This window comes from Chelonoidis abingdonii, chromosome 1, assembly GCF_003597395.2.
Source record: "Chelonoidis abingdonii isolate Lonesome George chromosome 1, CheloAbing_2.0, whole genome shotgun sequence".
Taxonomy (NCBI): domain Eukaryota; kingdom Metazoa; phylum Chordata; order Testudines; family Testudinidae; genus Chelonoidis; species Chelonoidis abingdonii.
This window is the reverse complement of record NC_133769.1, coordinates 347,620,374-347,633,052: the sequence shown is the minus strand read 5'-3', so window position 1 is coordinate 347,633,052 and position 12,679 is coordinate 347,620,374. Positions and strand designations below refer to the sequence as shown.

The 12,679-nt window shown below is 43.2% G+C and overlaps 1 protein-coding gene across 3 annotated transcripts in view; it reads right to left on the bottom strand.

Annotated features, from left to right (window-relative positions):
* Nucleotides 1–12,679, bottom strand: part of SLC36A4 (solute carrier family 36 member 4) — a 232,961-nt gene that overhangs the window by 165,183 nt on the left and 55,099 nt on the right. For all 3 annotated transcript variants that reach the window (XM_032769238.2, XM_075061744.1, XM_075061743.1), the window contains 2 exons: nt 11,605–11,832; nt 8,896–8,994 (listed from right to left, as the gene is read on the bottom strand). In XM_032769238.2, the coding sequence (XP_032625129.1) occupies nt 8,896–8,994; nt 11,605–11,832 (327 nt within the window). The remainder of the gene's footprint in view (nt 1–8,895; nt 8,995–11,604; nt 11,833–12,679) is intronic.

The window sequence follows — 12,679 nt, the reverse complement described above, 5'->3', positions numbered from 1 at the left end:
TTTTGTCCTTCCTTCAGTGGACCTGGAGAACAATTGATCACCATCCTCTTTACAACAGCCCTTAACATATTGGAAGACTGTATCAGACTCCCTTCATCTTCTTTTCACAAGACTAAACATGCTTAGTTTTTTTAAAACCATAAACTGTTCCAATCAAAATGATTTATTTATTTATATATTTTAAGTCCTTAAAGTCCAAATTTCATCCTTTCCGGCCCTACCTGGCTGGAGTCATCTTCTCCGATGCAGTATGCTCTCTGCTCCAGCTCTCTACCTGTCTCTCCCAAATCTTCTCAAGCTTTGGTACCGGGCAAATTAGTCAAAACAATAGTTAAGAATAAAATTGTCAGACACATAGAAAAACAAACTGTTGAGCAACAGTCTACATGGTTTCTGTAAAGGGAAATCATGTCTTATTAATCTATTAGAGTTCTTTGAAGGGGTCAACAAACGTGGACAAGGGGGATCCAGTAGACGTAGCGTACTTAGATTTCCAGAAAGCCTCTGACAAGGTCCCTCACCAAAGCTCTTTGGGGTAATATAAACTGTCAGGGATAAGGAAGGTCTTTATGGATGCGAACTGTTCAAGAAGACAGGGAACAAAGAGGGTAGGAATCATGGAAATTCCTCAGAATGGAGAGGGTAACAAGTTGTGTTCCCCAGGTCATCTAGACACATCCTTATTAACTTATTTCATATAATGATCTGGAGAAAAGGGGTAACAATGAGGTGGAAGTTTGCAGATGATACTAAATGCTTCAAGAGAGTTAAGCACAAAGCAGACTGTGAATGAACTTCAAAAAGATCCTCCCAAAACTAAGTGATTCGACAAATGGCAGATGAAATTTATGGGCAAATGTAAAGTAATGCCACTGCAAAAGTAACCCCACCATTACTATAACCAATGATGATGGGCTATTTCAGCAGAACAAGTCAGGAAAAAGATCTGGAGTTCATCGTGGTTAGTTCTCTGAGATGCCCTGCAGTGTGCAGACGTGAAAAAAGCAAACAGGATGTGGAATCACCCAAAAAGGGGATAGAGAATAAGACTTGAGAATAAATTGATGCCCTTAATATAAATCCATGTTTGCCACCCTCGAGATACTGCGTACAATGTGGTCTCCTCATCTCAAAAAAGTATAACCTGCATAGAAAAGGTTAGAGAAAACCAGCAACTAAGATTGATTAGTGGGATTGGCACAGGTCCCATATAGGAAAGATTAAAAGGCTAGACTCTCAGCTCGAAAGAGGAACCTAAGGGGGATGTTATAGAGGTATTTAAAATCAATGATGATGTGAGGAAGGATAAGGAAAAGTTATACTATTCTCATAATCAAGAATTAGGGTCAGCAATAATGAAATTAATCGGCAGCAGTTTAAAAACATACCAGGCAGTTCTTCTTCACGCAGCGCAACAGTCCAATTGTGGAAACTCCCTACTGGGAGGTTGTAAGCTAGACTAATGTCATTAAACAGATAGTTAAGTGGTTATGCCTCTTTTTTACCTGTAAAGGGTTACGCAGTTCACCTCTAGTCTAGCGCACCTGAACCAAGGATTCACATGCGGGGGACAAGATGTTTCAAAGAAGAGGGAAGTTTTCCTTTGTTGTGAGAAGTTTTCTAGTTTACAGACCAGATGAAAGATCAAGGAACAGCCTGTTATCAGAGTAGTAAGTTTTAGAAAGGGATAAATAGGTTTTGTTATTTTCTTTGTAACTTGTCTTGGTACCATTTAAGGAATTGTATCAAAATGGTCTTTAGGTATTTTTTGTGTAACTAAAAATTTGTGCCAGGGAACCTCCTCTGTGTTTTGAATCTGTTGACGTGAGAGTAGCTGGTAGTGGTCTCTCCCAGAGGGTTTTTCTTTTACCTTTCTTGTCTTTAACTAAAAGCCTATCTCAATACCTGATAGATTTTTCCGTTGTTTTAATCCAGGGAGATTGGATCTGCGACTCACCAGGAATTGTGGGGGGAAAAGGAGGGCATGGTTAAATCTTCTTGTGTTTAAGATCCAGAAGGTTGATCAGGTGTTCACCAGGAACTTGGTGAAACAAGTCTAGAAGCTACCCTGGAGGGAAAGGTTTTGGAGAGGAGGGTGTTCTAGACGGGAGGACTCTGGATGTGGCAGCGAGACCAGATCTAAAGCTGGTAATTAACTTAGAATAGTCGTCAGGTCCCCATCTGTCCGCTAAGCTTCAGGTGAGGAGGGAACATTGACAGGATTTAACAGCGTTTAAAAGAGAACTGGATAAATTCATGGTGGTTTAGTCCATTAATGGCTATTAGCCAGGATGGGTAAGGAATGGTGTCCCTAGCTTCTGTTTGTCAGAGGATGGAGATGGATGGCAGGAGAGAGATCACTTGATCATTGCCTGTTAGGGCCACTCCCTATGGGGCACCTAGCATTGGCCACTGTCGGTAGACAGGATACTGGGCTAGATGGACCTTTGGTCTGACCCGGTACGGCCGTTCTTATGTTAATGTTCTCTCCTTAGCAAACCAGGCTGAGAGAGTCAGTGGATAGCCCTTCCCCTGCTGATGTCTCCCTCTTTATCAGGCCCAAGTGCCTTCCCTTAAGCCCAATTGAGTAGTAGGTGATCAGGCACAGGTGCACTGTACTCCACTCACTGTTAAAGGAGCCAGTCACCTTGTGACACCTTGCTACAGAAGAAAAGAAAAAGCTGTTTCACAGTGACTATTTATGCTACCTGTCAACATTTTTCTCAAGATCATTCTGATTTTTGTGTCTTGAAAACCTAACTTACAAATTGGCAGCAGCCCAAAGTAACTTTCATCACCAATGAATGATCACCATTAGATCACTAGAAAACAAAGGTCTTATGTTCCTCACTTGCCAAGGCAACATGATGAAGAAATTAAACTGTCAGTTAGATTTAACAGTAAAATATGTAGAGATCAAAAGCCCTTTTAGAGGTAGATGAACATGCACATAACTTTAATATTGGAAAATGAGTCCACTAACTTCCATAGTATCTGAAATATTCAGATGTAACAACCCCAAACAGTCCAAAATAGGGGTTCTGAAATAGAGAGATGTTAATCTTTTGGGTATATTGGTGCATACAGCACACAAATAAATCTGTCTTCTTTCCCACTTTTATCATCTCCCATCTTCTGCCTAATCCTAATTTGCAGGCACAGGAATTAAGGATTGATCATTCTGTAACCCTGCTGTCATTAAAAACCTTCTGCCAAGATATTCAAAATTTGCAGCATATCAAAATCCAAAAGGTAACCTATACCAGCCAATAGGGACCCCAGTCCTGAATCTGAATTAAACAGGAAACAAGCAAACAAACAAAATGTAGTCTTGGAGTGGAGCACAGCTTGCTATTAACACAAACAGGGATTAGCTTGTGGCCCAAACTGCCATAAATCTGCACTGAACTTCTTTCTGCAGACTGTTTTAGCTGAAGATGCAGTCAAGTTAGTCAGTTGCCACCACATTCACACCATAAAACTGTTCAAATTAGCAAACAAGATTTTCAACAGATTTTGTATGAGTAACAACCTATTTCACCAAATTACCTTGAAACATCAGTTTGCACAAAATAGGGGCAGAAGCATACTTCAAAAGAAAGTTAGTAAAAGGGACTGAGTAAAAACAGCATCCATTCAGAACCCCTTTAAGTGTACAACTTGCTCTAATCCCTTCGTTAACATTCAGGATCACAAACTATCAACAAATTTTTTGTTTAAAGAGCAGAGGTAGAATGGGCACCTGCTACACAACTGAGAAAGAGGTTTATATAAAATTGAAAATTCAAACTGAAACCTTATTGGAAGCTTTGAGAAGTTCTCATGTAAATCCATGGAAATGAGACAGATGGAGATATTGCTTCAAAATCATTATTCAAGATTGAGGCGGAGAAGGGCAAAGCAGAGGCAGGAGCCAGCAGGGCAGAGTGGGGTGGGCTGGGGCCAGGTCGCTTACTGCTGCCGGTGCCAGGCTCCCGCTAACCCCCCAGGCCACCCTGGACCCCAAGTCCTACTGAAGTGCAGGGCTCCCCAAAGCACGGGGCTTAAGGTGGTCTGTTCTGTCGACAGGACAGCTCTGAAAATATAAGCCCAAACATTAGTGGAGCTGGGCTCATGTTTCTAAATATTGGTGGAGCACGGGTTATGTCACAAGTAGCTTTTCTCTGCAATATTACTGGACACTTGACTTCTCTCAACTTGCAGCTCCAAAGCCATGCAAGCAGTGTCTGGGATCTGTTTAAAAAGGTGTGTGACTTTCAGAGGAGTCTTGAAATCTTTCAGGTAGACTTAACAGGAAAGATGTTGCACTTTCCCACATTGCGTGCTGTTGCTACAGATGAAATTTGGATGAAAACAATGCAAGAATTCCTAAACAATCTGATCAAAAATTTAAAATGCAATTTGAGAATTTTAAAATTCCAAATGATTTCCTTTTCTTTGTGTGTGATCTCTGCCTATGGACCTTGCCCTTCTGAAGCAAAGAACATTCTTGATTCAACTGATGAAGGCACCTTGTAAGTCTCCAGAGCTCAGATGTCTTGAAGGCAAAATTCAAAGAAGTGGGTCTTTGCGATTTCTGGGCTCAATATGCCAACCAGTTTCAGAATAGCCTGAATCTAGCCGTCTATCTTTTAACATTTGGATCAACTTACCTCTGCGAATTGGGGTTTTCTACCATGAACATTATAAAAAAATACCACCACAATCAGGTGACAAATGAACATCTTCATCAGTGCATGACCTCCTGCAAACTACTCTCCACAAAACTTGCCAGAGATCGGCGAGGTCACATCTCCCACTAGAGATTGCCACAAACACAGATCAAATGTTGATTTATAAATTTTGTTAAAATATAGAAACACTAATACTTATGCTGCAATCAAGATCTCTATTTATTGGCAGCTGAAGTTTTTTATTATAATTATTTTGTCAGCCTTCTGCACAAATGGCCTGCCCCTGGTCATAAAACTCTCAAACCAGCCCACAGGTAGATCTAATTGAGTATCACTGATCTAGACCATCCCTGAGAGGTGTCTGTCTAACATTAAAAGCCTCCAATGACAGAGATTCCACGACCTCCCAAGGTAATTTGTTCCAGTGCTTAAATACCATTACGGTTAGAAAGTTTTTCCTAATATCTAACTTAAATCTCCTTGTTGCAATTTAAGCCCATTATTTCTTGTCCTGTGCTCAGTGGTTAAGGAAAACAATTTATCACCCTCCTCTTTATAACAACCTTTTACCTACTTGAAGACTACTATCATGACCTCTCCTCTCCCCTCCCCCTTCTCTTCTCCAGACTAAACAAACCCAATTGTTTCAATCTTTCCTCAGAGATCATGTTTTCTAGCCCTTGATTCATTTTTGTTGCTCTCATCTCAACTTTCTCTTATTTGTCCATATCTTTCCCAAAATGTGGTGCCTAGAACTGGACACAATACTCCAGCTAAGGCCTTACTGGTGTTGAGTAGAGGGGAAGAATTATTTCTCATATTTTCCTTACAACATTCCTGCTACTATATCCCAGAATGAGTTTTTTTTGTGATAGTATTACCTTGTTGACTCAAATGTAGTTTGTTATCCACTATAACCCCCAGATCCTTTTCTGCAGCACCCCTTTATAGGCACTCATTTCCCAGTTTGTATTTGTGCAATTGATTATTCCTTCCTAAGAGTAGTACTTCGCATTTGTCCTCCTGAATTTCATCCTATTTATTTCAGACCATTTCTCCAGTTTGTCAAGATCATTTTGAATTCTAATCCTGTCCTTCAAAGTGCCTGCCACCCCTCCCAGTTTGGTATTATCCACAAAATGTATTAGCACTCTCTGTATGCCAATAGCCAAATAATTTATAAAAATATGGACTAAAACTGAACTCAGGACAAATCCCTGTGGGACTCCACTCAAAATGCCCATCCAATTCAATTGCGGAACATTGATAACTACTCTCTGAGTACTGTTTTCCAATCAGTTGTGCATCCATAGGTTTGTCTAGCCTATATTTCTCTAGTTCATGAGAAGGTCATGTGAGACAGTATCAAAAGCCCCATCAAACTTGAGATATACCACATCTATTGCTTCTCCTATGCAAAAGGTGCAAGTTTTCAGAGAAGTGTAGCTTTATGAAACAAGTAAACACTACCCGGGAAGACCTGCCAGAATGAAATCCAATACAAGACTTTCATGGAAATATAATATATGCTGATAGACCGCAATCAGAGAGAAGGTAGGCTAGGGTACCAAACTAACTAAATGGCAAATCTTTTCCCCCCCATCTGGAGAGAGAGAGAGAGAAAACCAAAACTTTGTAGGAAATGTACTAGTTTTGACAAAACTTTCATCGGGAAAGGTTTCTCAGAGAGAGAAAGAGTCATCCCAGAATACCCAACAGCCAACAGGCCATTCACCTGGGATATGGGAGACCCAGTCAAAATCCCAAGTATTTGGACCTGGGTTCCATGTGAGTACCCTAACCACCAGGCTATTGGTTATTCTGGGGTTGGGGGAGGTGCGTGTGTGTATGTCTCTGCTCAACCCCCCCTCACCCCTCCCCCAGCCAAAAACTTCAAAAGGTCTCCATTTCATCCCAAAACAGAATGGAAAAATTGTCAAAATCTCAAAAACATTCTGTGAGACAGAAAACACATTTCTTACCCAGATCGAACAATGCTAGCTATTAAAGTTGCCTAACATGTTCCATTATAACCCCTCATTTTCAGCTGCTAATAATTTTGCCAGACTTCAACCATTCAGGCTGAAATCTTCCATGCTCATTCTCAGCCTCATACTGATTTTTTTCTTATACGTTTGAGCAAAAATGATTCAGCCATGAGGTTTGACAAAACTACTTGTTTTTTTTTCCCCTATGTTCTCACATTTTTCACTATTTCTTGAATAGCTCTTTTCATTTATTAATTTGAATTTATAAAAATCAAGTATCTATTGGCATTCATCCCATAAATTGGGGACACACAACCACCACAACACTATCCATAAATATAGTCAAACCCAAACTTCAGCCCACTCCTTCCTCAGTAACCTGAGAAGAAAGAGGAGGAAAAAGAAGAGGTGAGGAGGTGTGCAGTGTGCCCAGAAGGTTCACAAATCTGGGCACTGGCAGACCAACGCTGAGGGTCCTAAAGCAAGAAGGGTCGCAAAGCAAGGAACCCTCAGAGAGCATTCTCCAGGAAACCTTTTCTTCCATAAGTTGAGAAGGCCTCCAGCTTCAGTAACTGTGCTGATCTCCTCTATGGCAGTAAAGCAGAGGTGAGCAAATTACAGCCCGTGGACCACATCCGGCCCGTGGGACCCTCCTGCCTGGCCCCCGAGCTCCTGGCCCAGGAGGTTAGGCCCGGCCCCTCCTCTGGAGCCTCAGCTCACTGCACCACCAGTGCAATGCTCTGGGCAGCAGGGCTGTGAGCTCTTGCCAGGCCGCGGCTCCACAGCTGTGCTGCTCAACCCAGTGCTCTGTGCTGCACAGTGGCATGGCTGGCTCCAGCCGGGCAGCACGGCTGCCTGTCCTGGTGCTCTGGGCAGCACAGCAGTGGCACTGCCAGCCACCAGTGCTCCAGGCAACGAGGTAACGGGGTAGTGTGCGGGGCGGGACTGGACAGAGGGCAGGGGATTTCAGGGCAGTGGTCAGGGGGCAGGGGTGGGGAACAGGGGTGTTGAATGGGGGCAGGGGTCCCAGGGAGGGAGTCAGGAAAGAGAAGTGGGGTTGGATAGGGCGTCGGGGAAGGGGTTCCGGGAGCGGTCAGGGAGAAGGGATGGTTGGATGGGGCAGGGGTCCCTGGAGGGGCAGTCAAGGAAGAGAAGGGGAGTTGGATAGGGTGGCGGTGGGGGCAGTCGGGGCGCAGGATCCGAAGGCAGTCAGGGGACATGGGGTGAGGGATGGATGGATGGGTCAGGGGGTTCTGGGGGTAAGGGGGCTGTCAGGGGGCAAGAAGCAGGGAGGCTCATATAGTGGGTGGGGGTCAGGCCACGCCTGGCTGTTTGGGGAGGCACAGCCTCCCCTAACTGGCCCTCCATACAATTTTGGAAACTCCATGTGGCTCTCAGGCCAAAAAGTATGCCCACCCCTGCAGTAAACCACGGGGAGTCTCTCAGGTAAGCAGGTTTCAAACCACTTAGAGACTGAGAGGTTAAAATTGACACCTTGAATTCTACCTGGATGCTTACTGGAAGAAAATGTAAGTATCCCAGAGCACTGGTTTAAATCATGTTCTCCCAAAGTGTAACTGCAGTTAATAAGCATCCTGCAGGATTCTGTGTAAGCCATAGTTCTGAATGGTCCCCAGGTTGAACAATGCATTACAGCAATCTCAGTCTGAGGGGACAAAGCCATTGAGATGACACAGAAAAGGATAACTGTGGCATAGGCATGCATCCGACGAAGTGGGTATTCACCCACGAAAGCTCATGCTCCAAAACGTCTGTTAGTCTATAAGGTGCCACAGGATTCTTTGCTGCTTTTACAGATCCAGACTAACACAGCTACCCCTCTGACATGTGGCATAGTCTGTATCACAAAGATGCCCCTGATGCCAAGGGGAGGTACCATGCAGCCCCATGGGTCCTCCAGTATCCTCATTCCCTGTGGAAAGCCCCGTACACATATTGGGGGCCATGGCTTAGCATGTCCCAGGGCTTCCTTTCCCTACCACAGCCCTACAAACCTGCCTGCATCCAGAGCTTTCCAGGCCCACAGGGCTGCTGCAGGCCCACAGGGCTGTACAACAAAAGTTGTCCATAAGCGGCATGCTTGATTCCGATAGCTGAATCCCATTAACATTAACGTCAATGGGATGGGCAAAATATTGCTATTAACTGAAAGTTAATAATGGGATTGCTCATAATTAATCACTGTATTTACATGTGTACAGCTGAACACTTACCACACCGATGCCTTCAAAAGCAAATATGGCAGTACCAAAAAAAAGGGGATATTTCTTCCAGTCAGCCACAGGGGGAAGTTTTCGAGGATCAGATATATCCTGGGAGAAAAAATACAGCATCATCACATACTGTATATCAGCATTTCCCACACTTTTGAAAGCTGAGCACCTCTCCAGGAAAATAAACCCAAACACATTCTCCCTTCCCCCCACATCATCATCATGTAGTATTAATAGCCTGCACAGTTTAAAATGAAACCAACACCTGCTGCTCCTTGCCCACATCTCCTCCTCTCCTCAGCTAGTCCTCTGCCCACTTGCAGGTGGGACATGCTGGTGTAGATATTTGTAATATGATAATTAACAGAACATTTTAAATGGCAGCATTGTTTACTCCTGGGGAAATTCTGCACCACCGCGCAACGCATAATTTTGCAGAAATTAATGTTCTGTGCACAGAATTTCCTTTTTTCCCCCCACAGAAGTGGCTGGCAGAGATGTTGGCAGCCATGAGGAGCCACTGGACCCAGTAGAGCCTAGCTCGCAAATAGAAGACAAAGCCAGGAGGAGTGGGAGGGAACTGGAGGGTTCCCAGCAGCTACAGTACCCAGCACATCCCAATAAAGGAAGGAGGCAGCGTGTAGGAAACTCTATGCAAGCCCAGAACGCAGCATCAGGATGTTTCTTCCTGTGGATCCCTGGACTCTAGGAGGTAGGGTTGCCAACTTCGGTTGGATGAGTTCGTGGAGGTTTCACCACATGCCATTATCTTTAATTAAAGATTAATCTTTCTTTCCTGGGGACTCCCGGACAATTCTAGAGGGTTGGCAACCCTACTAGGAGGGTAGGGGGTGGAGCGTGTGGGTTGGGGGGCCCTGCAGCTGGGCTCTCGGGGGATAGGGGGCATGAGTGTCTGGGCCAGGGGGAGGTGACTGGGCTCTGGGGAGGGGTATCTGGGCCAGAAGGGTGCGTGTCTGGGGCCTGGGAGTGTGGAGGTGTGTCTGGACTGGGGGGTGCAGTGGTTGGGCTCAGGTGAGGAGGGTGAGAGTATCTGGAACACGGGGTGCAGCAGCTGGCCTCTGAGGGTGGGGAGGGGGTATGAGTGTCTGGTCCAGGGAGGGCCCCACTTCTGGCCTCTGGGGAGGAAGGGGCATGAGTGTCTGGGCTGGGCCTGGCCCATAGCTGGTCTCTGGTGGAGGATTGTGAGTGTCTGGTCCCATGACTGGGCTGCGGGGGAGGGAGGAGGCAGAGAAGCTGGAGTTGGGTTGCTGTAGGGGTTTCTTTAACTCTCTACTCCCGAGGGAATGTGTGTGTGTGTCTGTATTGTTACAGACATACTTGCTGACAGGTATTTTGAAATATATTACAAAAATAATTGAAACTCGTGTGATTTTATTGTGTTATATTGACAAATAAAACTTGCAGAATCTTCAAATACTGTGTGCAGAATTTTTAATTTTTTGGCACAGAATTTCCCCAGGAGTAATTGTTAACTATTATTGGTAACTGAGTTAGCATCCTATGATATGAATGGGGCAGTTCACATTTCAGGCATTGTTTCAGTCTCTTCAAACTTGGACAGACATTCCTGCATCAGGGCTAGTCTACACTACAAAATTAGGTCAGGTTAACTATGTCCTTCGGGACTGTGAAGAATTTTGCACCCTATGGGATGTAATTAAGGTGACCTAAACCCCGGTGTAGACACTGTTAGGTCAATGTAAAAATTCTTTCATCACTGTGTTAAGTGTGTATACAGCAGCTGCAGCATGGCAGCTGTGCCACTGTAGTGTTTCTAGTGCAGACGTACTTGCAGTTACACTAGCTTCACATTTTGAAGATTTTCTTCACAACCGTAACAGCTACAGACTTTTTTTTCAGTGAAAGCTGAGACTCTGGAGAATATCTGATTGTTCTATCTTTGTCCCAACCCAACCCTCCCACTGGCTGTCTTTCTTGCCAATCAGTGGGGGGCACACATCACACTATGGGAAACACTGCTGTACATAAAGTAGCACTTTTATTTTTCCAATATCATCTTAAGCCAAGAGTAACCTTGGCAAACTCTTTTCAACTCTGGTCACAAATCTTGTGAGGGTTTTTAAAAAAAAAAAAAAAGTGAATCTCTGTTTTCATCCCATGATTCAGCTTGCTTTATACAAATCTCTCAAGATGCTGATTAGTATCATGGCAAAATTCAGTACATGCAACAATTATTTAGCTGCTTAAAAGCAGAAAGTTTGCAACATGTGATCTAAATGAGAAGTCCACAAATTTTCAGAACTGTGTTTTGGAGAGACACGAGAATTAAGTGTTACAGTTGAAATTGCTGCCCTGTTGAACTGAAGGCACAGGCAAAGGAAAGACAATCCCCAAGGCTGCAGGTGACATGCATAGAAGATAACTTTTTCACACTCAAGGGGCAAAAGTTTTTTAAAACGTGTACTTTTGTATTTTACTGCCTTAATGGCAGGAGCAATTAGTAGGCACTTTCCTTTCTCTTTTAAAGTCCGATTTCCCATAAACATCACATCCTTAAAAGGCTCTCTCTCAGGCATTTTTTAAATACCCATCACCTACAGTATAAGCCATGCTATATGAAAGTTAGGTTAATAAATATAAATCTAATAGTCATTTGACATTACGTACAAATTCCAAAAGAGATGTCGCATCTTCACAAAACAATGGGTGAGGGGAACATATACTCACTCGAACGATGTACTGGTAAATAATTACCAGGCTGATAGCCATGGAAATATTGGCAAGGAACGAAAGCATAGACAGGCTCCTAAGGTCACGAATGAAGACCAGAAGGATAATAAATGGCAGAAAACACAGCATGTATATTCGTAAATCAACACTCCTTTTCTCAGAGGGACCATTGGTACTAGTGTCATTCATGGGTACAATCCTGTTCTCCAAAAATCCTTCATGGACCTGAAGGGAAGATGTTTTTAAAAACATCAGCAGCACTGTATTTTATGTGAATGAATACAGTTGTTATACTTTTAAAATTCCAGCTATAACACTTAAAGGAGCTTAATGGAGAGTTAGACACCCAGCTCCTACTGACTTTCAATGGGAGTTGGACACTTGACTTCCCAGTTTAGTTAAAGCAATAGTCTTGGCTACACTCAAACTTGCACCAGTTTAATTACACTGTTTTAAACTGGTGCAAACCCAGGTGTCCATATATCAATTTAAAAGTGGGTTATTTCCATTCAACTTAAACTTGTTCCCAATCAACTTAAGCTAAACTCAAAAAGCCATTCATATGCTGAGATAAGAGTCCATCCAGAGGTTTGCACTTGTTGAACAGAATTGGTTTAGATTAAACATGTAGAACTCTCCTTGTAGTCAAGTCTTAAATATTCCTGGATTCCATATAATAATACTGCAACTGCCCAATGTTATTCAAAAGACTAAGCATGTAAAAATTCACAATTGTTGTTATGCATTGGAAAATATTTAAGATGACCAATGGTGTTAAAATTTGTTTTAATGAAAATCACATCGATTTATGGCATGAATGCTGTATCCAAAAGCAGTGGTAGGCCAAAGAATTTGAGGTCACAGCCTGCATCCCTCAAAGTAGAAAAAGAAAATCCCTGAAAAAGAGTTTCATTCCATTTTCTTTAAAACTTATAGTGGCTTTTTCCTTTAGAATGGGTGATCTCTTTTTAATCATTTTCCCACCATATTCTTCCATCCTGTACCCCTAGTATCTGATGAGGTTAGTTTGCTCACATTGCAGAAAGCCTTAAACTTGTAGACTTGAGAAAAG